At 19.4% G+C, this 14,672-nt stretch overlaps 4 protein-coding genes across 4 annotated transcripts; 3 read left to right on the top strand and 1 right to left on the bottom strand. All coding sequences in view use genetic code 6, as the record gives it.

Moving 5' to 3' along the window:
• Positions 1 to 565: 565 nt before the first annotated feature.
• TTHERM_00143540 (cyclic nucleotide-binding domain protein) lies at positions 566 to 2,928 on the top strand (the record flags this gene model as incomplete). Its single annotated transcript, XM_001011093.3, has 7 exons — positions 566 to 1,055; positions 1,113 to 1,240; positions 1,297 to 1,401; positions 1,464 to 1,556; positions 1,607 to 1,750; positions 1,808 to 2,135; positions 2,240 to 2,928. The coding sequence occupies 7 exons, from the start codon at positions 566 to 568 to the stop codon at positions 2,926 to 2,928; spliced, it is 1,977 nt and encodes a 658-aa protein (XP_001011093.2).
• Positions 2,929 to 3,609: 681 nt separating this feature from the next.
• Positions 3,610 to 5,585, bottom strand: TTHERM_00143530 (FHA domain protein; the record flags this gene model as incomplete). The annotated part of the gene is made up of 3 exons (XM_001011092.1): positions 3,610 to 4,276; positions 4,650 to 4,766; positions 4,825 to 5,585. The coding sequence occupies 3 exons, from the start codon at positions 5,583 to 5,585 to the stop codon at positions 3,610 to 3,612; spliced, it is 1,545 nt and encodes a 514-aa protein (XP_001011092.1).
• A 2,853-nt stretch (positions 5,586 to 8,438) lies between these two features.
• TTHERM_00143510 (hypothetical protein) lies at positions 8,439 to 8,891 on the top strand (the record flags this gene model as incomplete). The annotated part of the gene is made up of 1 exon (XM_001011090.1): positions 8,439 to 8,891. The coding sequence occupies one exon, from the start codon at positions 8,439 to 8,441 to the stop codon at positions 8,889 to 8,891; it is 453 nt and encodes a 150-aa protein (XP_001011090.1).
• Positions 8,892 to 13,815: 4,924 nt separating this feature from the next.
• On the top strand, positions 13,816 to 14,322 carry TTHERM_000142500 (hypothetical protein; the record flags this gene model as incomplete). Its single annotated transcript, XM_012796340.1, has 1 exon — positions 13,816 to 14,322. The coding sequence occupies one exon, from the start codon at positions 13,816 to 13,818 to the stop codon at positions 14,320 to 14,322; it is 507 nt and encodes a 168-aa protein (XP_012651794.1).
• Positions 14,323 to 14,672: the final 350 nt, after the last annotated feature.

The following is a 14,672-nucleotide window of genomic DNA, read 5'->3' as shown; positions in this document are numbered from 1 at the left end:
TAATTTACAAGCTAAATACTTAGTTATTTTTAAATTTTATTTTTTAGTGAATTAAATTTATATTATTTAATTGAAATTCTAATCAAATAATTGAAAAATTTATATAAACTTTTTTCAAACTAACTTTTTTTTTTTATTAGTCTTACTATTGATTGATTGGGAGAAGTTACTTTATTTTGAATAAAAAATCTGAATCTAAAATGATTATAGTTTTTTTAGGTATTTTTACATGTTTGAAGTTTATTTTTTTAATGTCGCTAAAAATATTTTTTGAAAAATAGAGGATTTAAAATATTATATCCAAGCTATATATAAATTTTAAAAAATCTTTAAGAAAATATGAACAAAATCAATTTTATAATTTTATATTTTCTATTTTGATTATTACTACTGATTTTTTGCAATTGTTATTATATATTCATTGAATAATCCTTTTAAAGAACAGTCATTAATTTTAATTACTCTTATTGTATGTTATTGGTTTTAATTAAATTATAATTTTTTGATATTGAACAAATTTTTAGATACAAGTAAAAATTAGTTTAAAGCGTACTGCAAATATTAAATGAAGAATAGGTCAAAAAGAAATATAGAAAAAGATGAATTGAGTAGTAATAGAGATTTAAATATCGAATAAAATGAGCAGCAGCTCGATTTGGAAGAGCAAGAAAAGAAAATTAATGCACTAACAAGCCTGCTTTCAAATAAAGAGCTAGAAAAAGAATAAAATAACTTCTTTGACATTAAAAGTAGTTCTTCATTACCAAAAGAAACTTTACTATCCATTCCAACTCAAAATAACATAAATAATCAAGAAAAAAATAATGAAAAAAATTCTGAATTAAATAATTTAGCTAACAAATAAAATATTTAAAGCTAAACAAACAGAAGAGTCTCATTTAAGGTGGCTCAAAATACTGATTCTAAATAATCTAGCAACAACAACTATAATAATCTAGCTATAAGAGTGTCGCAAAATATTTTATTAAGTGATGAAGACCTTAATCACATAGAAAAATTATCATCTAAATAAATAGCTTCATATCAGCAGCTATGTAAATATTGAAGTCATAATCTTGTTTAAAATAAATTTTTTAAATTATATAATATAGCTAAATCTCATTTAGAAGAAGATCCATTGAAAGTATAAGCTAACTCAGAAAAATTAAAATAATTGTTAAGCTAACCTTCTGAATTAAGGTCAGATGAAACTTGTAAAAAGATTGCAAAAGAAATTTAAGTAAATTGAAATTAAAGAATTATAAATAGTTGCTAAACCCAATTTTAATAAAACAGAAAATACCATTTTTAAAGAAATACAAAGATATTCCTGAATTTATAGATATTTGCAGAAACCTCTATATAAAATAGTATGAGAAAAAATAGTTTGTTTTTAAGTAGGTAAGACAATTAGAAAAAGAGTAAGTATATATTTTATAAAATTATTATTTTTAATAATTAAGGGAGAATATGGTGATGCATTTTATATTATACTCTATGGAAGTGTAACTATCTATATTGATGAACCAACTGAGTATAAAAGTTTTATGCAACTTGTAATTATTTATAATGAAAGAATAACAATTTTTTAGTCAATTTTTTATAGAAAGAAGTAGCTAAACTTGAGTAAGGAGACACATTTGGTGAAATTGCTTTGATATACGATTCATAAAGAACTGCTACAGTCATAGCTAATGAAAAAACGTATTTAGTTGTGTTAGAAAAGAATATTTTTTAATCATATATAAAAGTAAATACAATTTAAATTATTATGATTGCAATTTTTATTAACTTTATTATCAAATAGGAAATAAAAAATTAGCATCTAAGCAATTAAATTGATTTTTTATAGTAAATTGACTTTTTTAAGAATCTCAAGCAATCAATACTAATTGAGCTTACCACTAAATTGTAAAGTCGAGATTATACTTCTCATGAAATAATTGCTCATGAAGGAGAGTAGCTAAGCTAAATTATTTTCGTTAAGTCAGGAAGAGTTAAAGTGTATCGATCTATCAACTTTAGAGTTAACAGATACTCTGGCTAGAGGATAAAGGGAGATTTCAAAGATCCTTCTACTGAAGAAATTGAAAAGAAATAATACATGAATGATATGATAGAAATAGATGAATTAAGTAAAAATAATTTTGATTCTTTGATAAATTTTTTGTTAATTTTAAAAAATTTGTTTTAAAAATGTAAGTAAAAATTAAATTAATTTTGATATTTTAAATGCTAGGCGATTATTCAGTTGTAGGTGACTACTCTCTGCTATATAACAAACCACTTGATTACACAATTATAACAGTAATACCAACTGAGGTTTATTACATTAGTTCTTATGATATTATAAAAATTATACCTCCTGAGTTCTTAGAGAAACACAGAAAAAACTTAAAAAAATATCCTAATAACGTAGAAATAAGAAAAATGTATTGGGAAAAAAGAGAATGGGAGTCATTTTAATAAAAAGTTATATCAAATATTTTAATTGAAAAGGAAAATAGAAAAGGGTTTGAAAAATCTCTTAAGAAGCCAACCCAAAAATTCTAATCAATAAATATTCCAATAAATGTAATGGACATTTAAGCCTCTGATAATACTGTATATTTAGAATTTTTGAGTAATAAGGTTCCTAGAGGCTTGTAAACTAAAAAAGTAATAAATGGATTAAAACCTATTTAAAACTCAATATCTTTACCAAACAGCTCTACAGCTTCTTAATTATGGGAAAGACTTAAAGAAGAAGATGGAATAGAACCTCCAGCTTCACCATTAAAAAGTCCCTAATAAAAAGATCTCCTGAGTAAAACAAAATATTAAAATATAAGATCTTCTTTGCCTAATCTTAAATCAGAATAAACACATCAAAATAAATCAATATTTAAAAAATCACCATAAACAACTCGCTATTCAAAATATTATTGAAATTTAAGTTAAATTAATTAATTTTTAATTTAGTAACACACACTCTTTAAATAAATAAGTTAATTAAATGTATATTCGTTCCTATCAGTCATTGCTAATCTTTAAATATGCAATTAACCTCTCTAAACTATTTTATCGAAATTTCTTAGATTTTTTAATTTATTTGAGAATAAATTATTTTTAAATCACAATTAAAAATACATTTTCAAGCATTTAAGTTAAAGTTTTATCAGTGTAAATAAATAAATAAAATATAAAATAAGATATAATCTTAACATTTATATTTTCTAAAAAAACACTAATTAAATTTTCAAGCAAAACGAGTTTGCTCACACAAATGACCATATGTCTCTGTATGATATTATTTAGTTAATTATGTTGTACAGTTTATACCCCAAAATTTAATAACAAACACACTTTAAAAAATAAGTTAATTAAATGTATATCCGTTCCTATCAGTTATTGATAGTCTTTAAATATGCAATTAAGCCTCTTTAAATAATTATATATAATATTTTAGATTTTTTAATTTATTCTAGAATAAATTATTTTTAAATCACAATTAAAAATAAATTTTCAAACATTTAAGTTAAAGTTTTATCAGTGTAAATAAATAAAAAAATATAAAATAAGATATAATATTAACATTTATATTTTCTAAAAAAAACACTAATTAAATTTTCAAGCAAAACGAGTTTGCTCACACACATGATCATATGTCTCTGCATGAGATTATTTAGTTATTTATGTTGTACAGTTTATACCCCAATGGCAATTAGGTCTTTAACAATATCTGGCTGGCAGTTTATTTTTAATATATATTCTATATCTAAAAACTATTTGATGCCAGATAACAGGAAAACATTCACTGCAAACAGGAGTTTCTAAGTTAATCTGAATATTTGTAGGCTTATCATTATAATTTGATAATATACTTTTAGATTTCTCCAAGAAGAAATTGTTTTAGCTAATAAATTTAGACTTCATCTCATCTAACATAGACTAATTTGTGAGATTATTTTACCTCAAAAAATCATTAAAGATCTATAACTCAACCTTATTGGCTCTAAATATATTTTAAGCAATATTTTGAGGTGCTTTAAAATCATTGAACTAAGCTAAATATTTTCCTGTCTTTTTTTAATTTGTTAGATTGTTTTTGCAAACTCCAAGATATAGACCACAGTAAGGATCTTTGCATACTACGCATCTTTGATCCTATCTTTCTGGTCTATCTGGGAACATTCTTTTACATCCAGTACATTTTTAGTGCTTTTATGAATCTTTGCATTTAAATGAATCATCCATTCTAGCTATTTTGCATTCAGGACATTCTTCTGGTTTTATTCTAAAGTAAATAAAATTTTTAGTTAGTTCAATATTAAAAAAAATATATAATTTGAAAAAGTATAATCTTATATATGCAAGTCTTAGTTTTAGTTTTGATATTTTTTTGAAAAATTATGAATTTAAATTCAAGTGAAACTGAAATGGAAATATTATTATTATATAATTGTGAAAACTTAGAAACTACAGTATTTTTATTTTGGTGTGTTTTTTTTATTGTTCACAAAAATAAATTAATTAAATCCATCTTTGTGATAATAAATTTAAACAAATTTATAAATTTTGTCTATGAAATTGAAATTTGTTTTTGAGTAATAAAATACTTTTCAAGATATTAAAAAAAAAAAGTTAAAATCTAACTAAAAGTAGTTTACTTTAAATCTTCTTCATCTTCGTTTTCACTTTAGTAAGAATAATCTGAGTCAATTTATCCATTAATTCTTTTTTATTACTTTTCTAATATTTCAGATAATTTTGATTGGTAAGCAGATCTATTTATAATTTAAATAAACATTAAATTAAAAAAGATACAATTTATTTAAAATATACGTTTAAGTCTTTCTTTTGAATAATTTAATTAATTCATCAACACTAGTTTAGCTCGAAGTAATAACATTTTTGAGATCTAATTCTTCATATTCTTCTGGATATCTCTTTATTTAGCTTGTTTTTCTTAGTGCTTCGATTGTTGAATTAGTTTTTGGATTTTTAAAAGCGAAATTTATTTATTATCTGCAATCAGGACAAGTCTGATTTGATTAAAGATACTCGCTCAAGCAACCACCACAAAAGCCATGAATACAGCAGTCTAGTTAAACATAATCATAAATTAAATCTTGACAAATAGAGCAATTATGTTATTCAATTATTTCTTTATCAATTTTTTATTTTAACTCTCTTTCCTTTTTAAGCTTTTCTTTGATCTTATCTACTTCATTGTTAAACTATTCTTCTGGTTCTGTTTACATTGGTTGAATATTTACTGTTGAATAAACCATGCCTATATCTTCACATTATGCTTTAACTTTGTCTTTGCGAAGAAGATAAATGATATCTCCTGTGGAAACCTTAACTTTTTAGTCTTTTCCAATCAAATTATTTTAGATATAAGTTCCATTTGAGCTTTTATCTTCAATATACACACCATCATCTTATCTAGTTAATATACAGTGTACTTTTGATATTTTAGGATGGTCTATTACGATTTAATTGTTTTCAGATCTTCCTACTTTTATAGTATCTTAGTCTAAATATTCTGTTAAATTTAAGCTTTTTCTATTGATTGATGTTAATTTACCCCAAATATCCATTTTTAATATTATTATTCAAATTATTAATATAAATTAATTATTGATACTGTATGTAATATATAAATAGAAGTATCTATTTAAAGGCTGTTTTTAGATATTTTTGAGATTAAGTATTATTTTTTGTTTAATAATTATTTTTTTTTCTCTTTGCATATTAGAATATATCAGGTATATATCTTTAATTGTTTTAATTAGACATAAATAAAATACCGCCTAAATTTTTAAAATGAGAATTTGATAAGAATTTATTTGTCTATAGCAATAATTTGTTATTTTATTTTATTTATTTGCAAAAGACAATAAGTAAAAGAGATTTAAATTTCTAGAAATAATTTTTCTATTTTAATATCAAATCAAATTAATTAAAAACCATATTTAAAAATATTAAAATATTTTTAAAATTTGATAAGAATTTATTTGTCAATAGCAATAATTTGTTATTTTATTTTATTTTATTTTATTTATTTATTTGCAAAAGACATTAAGTAAAAGAAATTTAAATTTCTAGAAATAATATTTCTATTTTAATATCAAACCAAATTAATTAAAAACAACATTTTAAAAAAATGGTATTAAAATACTTTTAAAAATAATTTTATTAAATTTTCTATAAATGTTTAAGTTTAAATTTCTTTTATAAATTACAATCTAAAATTAAAGTAAATTTTTCATGGAAACAATTCTGAATTAATGGGTTTAAAACATTTAAATTAGCTTTTAAATAAAAAATAGATTATATTACTCATTTATTTATTTTACTTTGAATGCTAAGTACTTTATATTTTTAAATAATTAATTAAAGAGATAAAATTATTAATTTATAATTTCTTTATTTTTTATTTACTTAAAGAATTAGTAGTTGTTACATATTTCAAATTTTTGATAATTTGTAAATAGTGGTTGTTTTAAAATGAGTAAATTTTTTTTTTAAATGTGTCCATTTAACTTTTGAAAATTTCTTTTATTAATTTTACAATAGCTGGTTCATAGATATTTTTTATATATCTCTCAAATACATTCATTAGTGGCGATCATTGAAAAAAAAAAAAAATATAATCTTTTTTCTATTTAAATAAATCCAAAGTATGAATAAAATATGAATTGAAATAAGTATTAATACTTAAAAATATTGGTATGTAGTTAGCTATAAAATAGATTTTTTAAGTAGCTTAAGCAATTTAGATTACCTATAAAATATTACACTTATTACTCATGCTATGTATACATAGAAAAAACTTAGTTCTATCAAATACATCTACTTAGAGAGTTTTAAATTAATAATGGTTAATTAAATTTTTTCTCTTAGTATAGTATTAAAAGCAGAATTTTTTTTCCAAACCTATTTTTTTAACTCTTTAAAAGTATTTCTAAAAAAATTTTGAGTAGAAAGAAATAAGATAGATTCTAAAATAATATTTATTTTTTATTAAAAGTATAAGTAAAAATCAAAATTATATTATCTCATTACCGCATATTTTTATTTTATGCCATTAATGAGTTTTAAATTTTAAACCATTCACAAATTGTAATCCATAAAAATTAGTTTCTTCATCATTAATTTAACATCAAGGAAGTGTATTTTTGAAATAAAGAAATTATTATTAGTATTCTTTTAAAGCATTTTTGTTTGAAATTTTTTATAGTAAAAACTAAATCTTTTTGCAAAAGAAAATTAAAATTCTTGCTATTTGAACAGAAAAATGTGAATTTGGATGATAAAAACTAGTCTGGGTTTTTGAATTTATTCTAAATTGTTGAATTAATTGCAACTAATGTTATTTATTATTGTTTTTACGTCAGTATGCGGTAAAAAGAGTTATCATAATTGGATTCTAAATCCATTTCTGGGGGAAAACTAAACTAATTAAATCTGAAATATAATAAATTCTAATAAAAAGTAAAAATTTTTTTTTTATTTCAAATGCTATTTACACAATTTAAAAACCAGCTTATACTAGCTAATAATGTCTTCGTTTTTTTGTATTATTGTTTTTTATAAAAATAGTACTAGCCGAATCTCAAAAGTAAGAAAATAAATAATTATATTATGAAATAACCAATTCTGATTTAGAAATAGATTTAGATAATACAAATGTTAGTTATTTAAAAACAAATATTTTTTGATAACATGAAATTAAACCATAATATTTTTGAATTAATTATTTTCACTAATTAGTACTATAAGAGAGAAGTAGTATGTATCTTTAGTATATTTTTAAGTTTAATGTTTATTTTAAAAACATTAGATAATCTATTACAAAAATTTATCAAAAACCAGAATTTATCATACATTATTACAATGGTTTTTATAAAACAGTGGAATCGTTTAATATTATTTTGATTAAATTTTGTATTATATAATTATTAATTCTTAATAGTTTGTAAATATACTTTAATTATAATCAGTAAATTATTGATACCACATAGAAAAAATTTTCCAGTAGAAAAAAACCTAGAAAGCGATTATTAAATAATACTTGTCAAATTTACTATGAGATTTTTATAGAAGCTTTTTATATTTTCATAAAATTTTTATTTATAATCATATTTTATGTATTTTCTTTTTAAATTCGTTAGCGTAAGTATCGCATCATTACAAGAAACATCTATTTGTTCACTAAAAATTTTAAATCTTTTACTGATTGCTATTTATAGAATATTTATTTATAAACCTGATTTAGATACTATTTATAAATTTTAATAATCTTTTCAAGTATACTTGATTCATTATATCAAATTTAAAAATTTGTGGTAAGTGTTTTAAAAAAAACGTAATTTAAATTAGCGCATCTTTCACTGTAAAAAAATTTATAAATAATTTATAAAAAAGAAAAATAATTATAAAAAAATAAAATGAGCTTATCTTTTTCTGAATCCAAAACCTTTAAATTAAACGCTTTTCAATTGATTGATAAGATTAAAATTCTTGCTGAGCAATGCTTTTAACTGAGTAGAATAGGAACTGTTGTCCTTGACTAATAAATGGAGGAAAATGAAATTTTGAGTACTTATGGTTCATTTGTGTGTATAGTCCAAAAAATCATTGAATATAGATAAAGACTATCAAAGTTCAACGAGATAATTGAATGTTGCTTGAGTTTGATTAGAGACTATGAATATGTTTTTAATACATTCTAAGATTTAAATTCATAATAAAGAAAAATAAGCAGCAAAGTATCAGTTAATAAATAAATCTTTGCTCAATGCAAAAACGATATCTCTGATCTCATAAAATTCTTTAATAGTTATGAAACAATTTATCCCACACTATGCAAAATATATCAAACTATCGAAAAAAAGAAATGAACGATTTAAATCTAATTAATTAAGAAAGAAAAAAAAAATTACTAAAAAAATTTTTAACAAAATTATTAAATAAGAAAACAAACATTTTAATACATTTTACTAACTATAATTAATTGTGTTATATAATTAAATACTATATTTATTTGTAATAAATCTTATAATTAAAATTTACTGATTGACAATCCAATTTTTCATTAATGGTTTTAGCAAACATGAATCGTGCATATTAATAAACAAATAAATTTCATTAATTTTTGTGGTCATTAAGAATGTCTACTGAATCAAAATCTATATATTTTATAATCTATAACACACAAATAAAGCCTTTGATTAAAGAATAATCAAATATTAATCATTTCAAATACAAAAGGTCTATATCACATCTATTTTTAATATAATTATTATGTTTGTTTAAAGAGATAAATTATCTATTTTATTAGAAATTCACAAAATCTAAATTAATTAGACAAAAGATAAATTAGATGTTTGAGATAAATTATTATTCTATGAGATAAATATAAGCATGGTTAATTTTAAAAAATATAAATTAATTTGTATTAAAAAATACTAAAACAAAATCTAATGTAAAAAGTTTATTTTATACCAAAGTAATCATGTTTTTTAACTAAATTTTACTTACAAAGATGAAAAATCTAATTTTTCATTTTATTACTCACAAAAGAATTGGTATCTATTAAAGTATCTTGATTACCTAATCTTAAATACTCTTATTCGCTAAATAAATTATTCTAAATTTTTTGATCGAAGACCTTCTTTTCTGTTTGTTTCTGATAATCAAATTAATAAAATTAGCTAAATATATTTTTATATAAATAAATTAAAGTCTTGCTTATGCTATTTATTTATGATACTTGATTCGATATAATAAATTTACTTTAATAACTATCAAATCAAAATACATTTTCAAAGAAAGAAACATACATTCATAAAAACTAACTAACTAACTAAAATAAGATGAGCTTTATGAAAAATTAAGAATTTAAATATTTTAAGGTTAAATCAATTAATCTTAACGACAGAATGCAAGAATTATTAGATTTTATAATAAATCTCCACAATATCTCTCTATAAATTATTGATAATAAGAACTAAAAAACTCCTTCCATAACTAATGAATACATATATGATAAAAAATAAAGCATTTTTGAAGATATTGTCACAATTATTTAACTAAAATGCAAATTGCCCAACTACGGAGACATAATTAAATTAATAATTGATGCTATCCTGGAATACAACGAAGTTGCTCTTCAATACTAAATTTTACAATAATAATCAAAGTATCTTGTCAGTAAAGTCTCCATAAGTAAAGAGCTATTTGCGAAATGTAAAAGAATGTTTGTACAAATATAACTATACTTCTATAACTCTAGCTAATTATTATAAATTTTGTAAAGAGAGTAATAAATTTGAAGTATTTTTAATTAATCAAGCAAACTCTCTTTACCAATTTTTTCAATCAATTGTTTATTAAAATTTCAAATTTCAATGATAAATCGTAGTAAATAAAATTTCCCTTATAATAAATAATAAAAGAAAAATAATCTATTAAAATCTGTACCTATTTATATTTCAATTAAATGTATAAAATTCCTCAATAAATTTTCATGAAAATACCATAAAAGTTTCCTTCATTACTTCCTCCTTAAATCAAATTAAAAATAAAGATACTATTAAAAAATAATAATTACCATCATTAAATTGCTATAAACCTAATTATAAATAAGACAAAAAGAAAATAAAACTTTCAATTGAAATGTATCATGTAGTAATGATACTGGTTAATTCTTCTACTCTTCTTAAAAGAAACTCTTTAATCAATTTTTCGTTTGCAACTAAAATAAAAATTACATTTTAAAAATTGTTTCATATTTTTTAAATATTTCAAATTTCATTTTATTATATTTGATTTATATACTAATATTCAATTAAATATAAACATAAATTGAAGAGATTGTTTAATTTAAAGAAATAGAAGAATATTTTAGTTGGATCAATTTACTCTCTTTGTCTTGGATAACTTTTACATATTTAATTCCATATTTACTTTACTTAATATTTATAAACTAATGAATTTAATGTTAATAAAAATGTATTTTGTTTAATAATTATTATTATTACTTCATTAAAAAACATAAATAACTGATATAAAAAAGAAAAGGTTAATGAATGTGTATTAGCTTAAACTTAAAAAAAAATAATAAAGTTTAGATCTAATATGATTATTTTAAATGCTTATCATTCATTCAATCTTTAAGAAATCATTTTAGAATTTTACGGATTCATTAACAAGGTCCTCTTTTTGTATAAAAATTTGACTGGCTCTATTATTTTTAATTTTAAAGCTAGTTCAAATTAGTTATAGTATTATTTAAATTCTTTACATATAGAACTAGTATTATAAAAATATAAAAATTGATCTAGTTTATTTTACAATATATTATAAATACTTAGTAATAACTAAAGTCATAGTTTTTGCTAAATTTTTGTTCATTAAAATTTTGCACTATTACTTGAAAATAATATTTTTGAATAGATCTAGATGTATGAGTATTTCCAGTATATTATTTTATTTCTTTAATTCTTTTAAAAAATATTCATATCAAAATTTAAGTTTAAAATATTTAATAAATTAATTTTAATTTTTATATAAAAATTTTTTAAAAAACTAGTATTTAAAATAAAAAGATTTGACTAGTTTATTTATGATAATTATATTAATAAAAATATAAAAACATTTAATATGGTTTTATTTATTAATTCTTTTCCACATAAAATTTTATTAAAATAAAATTGTGGTCAGTAAAATGAAGTTTATTTGTCTTCATTAATAATAAATTATACATATAAATAAAAAATAAATGTATTTCCTATTTTAGTCATACTATGCTATGCTATCCTATCAAATTTATGCTTTAATATTTAATTTGTTAAATATTAAGGGAATAAATTAATTATTTTAATATTAAAATATATAATATCCTTAAAAAAAATAATTTTTTATTATCAACAATATATCTTAAAATAAATAATTTAAAAATATAATTTAACAAATTATCATCTTATTAATTAAAATGTTGAATAGAGCTTAAAATTTCAATGAAAATGTATGTGCTAAATTAAAATTTTAAAATTATTATTTTTATTTATTTTTAAACAAAATAAAATAATAAAACGAAGAAATATTCAAATCAAATTAATAAATAAATTAGTAATTTAATTTAAAATTATTTTTTAATGATTCAAATTTTATTTTAAACATTTCTTAATAAACTTTTTAATGATAGATAAAAAACAATTATAATTTTTTGTAAATTCATATTAAAAATAAAATAAACATTAATTAATTAATTAATTAATTAATTAAAGTGATTATTAGCTCCTAATTTGCAAATATTAATTTTATTTTCGATAAAATAGATGATAAATAGCAAACTCTAATATATTCTTGATTTATCAACTATAAAAAATAAATTTTTATTTTTAGTTATATGCTATCAATACAGCTCGATTTATTAATTTTAGAATTTCCAAAAAAATTAAAATAAAAAGAGTAAAAATGAATTATCTAATTAAACTTTTATTATTAAATTAGATAAAAAAATACATTTTATTTATTTATTAATAAAATATTTAAATATTAATTTTTGATTAAGAGATTGATTAATCTTCAAATTAATCATATACTCACAGCTTAATTGACTAAATTTTAAATTTCAAATAACAAATATATTTAATTTTCTTTATAAAAAAATTGACTAGCATAAAAAAATTTTATATGGAAATTTTTGCAACGATTCTATTAATTATTTTGAATCAAAATTTAAAAAAAAGTTATAGAACCTCAAATTACTTTAAAAAGATAGTTCAAATATATTTATGTAATTTAAAAGATATTTTTGTTTTAAGTTATTTTACAATAAAAATTTCACATTAAGTTATATCATGATACAATTAATTCTAATTTGGTTCATGTAAAATAGAAAAAATTACAAAAATAAACAATCTCTCTATATATTCTTGAAGAAATAATTATTACTGGAAATAAATATATCTTGGCAAAAAGCATCTAGGTCCTCATAATTATATAATTAAGTTAATTTTCACTGGATAAGTTTTTGATTTTTTTATTATCTCTTAATTAAAAATGCTTTGGTCATAGTTTTTATAAAAATAATTAAAAAAAAAGATAATTACTAAAATTAAATATTATAAAATATTTAATTAATTAGTATATCTTTTGATAAAGCATTTTTAAAAAGCTTTGCTAATATTAAATTTATTATAAATTATTGTAAGAAAAGTTTCAGATATTGCTTGTAAAAATGACATTTAAAATTTTAAATAATAAGACTTTTTTTTGAATTTCTATTGGTAAGTAATAAATAAATTTTGAACAAAGTAAATAAATAAAAGCTAGAATACAATCTATTAGTAATTGAAATAACCAATAATAGAGTATGGGAGCATCAAATTATTCCAAAGAAAAATTATTTTTATAGTAATTAAATTGAATTATTTATTAAAGGTAACACTTTACTGAGAATCAAAAGTAAATTATTTAAAATGATTTATAAAAAGAAAATAAATGGTGTTTAAAATAACAGTAACTTATTATTATTTTTATGAAAAATTATATTCTTAACTAATTTATAATTTCAGTTTTAATTACTGATCGAATTATAATTTAAATGTATATAATTTAAGTTTTTTAAATAAATAAACTACTTTATTAATATGTAAAAAACAAATCAGATACAGCTTAACCTAACAATTAAATTATAATAACTTCTTTGTGTTCTTTTATAATTTAAAAAATAAATAAAGAAAGAAAAAAATCAAATAATATTTTCAAATAAGAAAATAAGATATTAAAGATTAAACTCAAAATACCTACTTACTTATGAGTTTTCTTAATACTTTTTCTTAGTAAAAAATTAAGAATTAAAATCTAAAGGCTTTAGCTTCTAACTTAAATAATTAACTTTGTATCTTAGAATAAAATGTACTGAAATTTAATAGTTCAGCTCAAAATAATAATAGTGCTGCAAACTCTTTAGAACAATTATCATGCTCAAATAATACTCTATTAAAAGACTTTTAAAAATAATTATCAAATCCTCAGATAAATAATACATATGAATAGAAATCATAAATATTTTCAACAGTATTTGACTTGATTGGATAAATGGATGATATAAAGTAATAATATAATTATCTTTAAGAATAATAAAAGCTAGTTATCAGCAAATACAGCATAAGCAAAGAAATATTTAATAGATCGAATCTATAATACAAATATGCACTTTCCTATTTTACAGAATCAGAAGCTTTGTTGCAAATAGTTTTGAAGTTTATCAAATAAAAATAATAAAAATGTGGTAAAAATGTTTAAAGATATAGTATCTGAGATGATAAATAAAAATTAAACTTAGCTGAACAACCAATTTGATACCAATTTATAATAAAACAATTACAACCCTTTCTAAAAAAAAACAAATTATATTTACAAAACTTATATTATAATATATTAACTTTTTTTTGTATGAAAAACTATGTATATATTTTATTAAATTAAGAAAAATAACATATTTTATAAATATCAATTAAAAAAATTAAAAATAATTCATGAACAATAATTTATATTTTAAAAAGTTAATATTTTATTAGTCTATGAACAATAAAGTGATCTCGCATAATATATAAATCTAAAATATTCACAGCAAAATATCACTAATAAAATGATATTTTGTTAATCTA

This window comes from Tetrahymena thermophila (assembly GCF_000189635.1).
Source record: "Tetrahymena thermophila SB210 genomic scaffold scf_8254747, whole genome shotgun sequence".
NCBI classification, from domain to species: domain Eukaryota; phylum Ciliophora; class Oligohymenophorea; order Hymenostomatida; family Tetrahymenidae; genus Tetrahymena; species Tetrahymena thermophila.
Note: the sequence above shows the minus strand (reverse complement) of the source record. Positions and strands in the feature narration are given on the sequence as shown.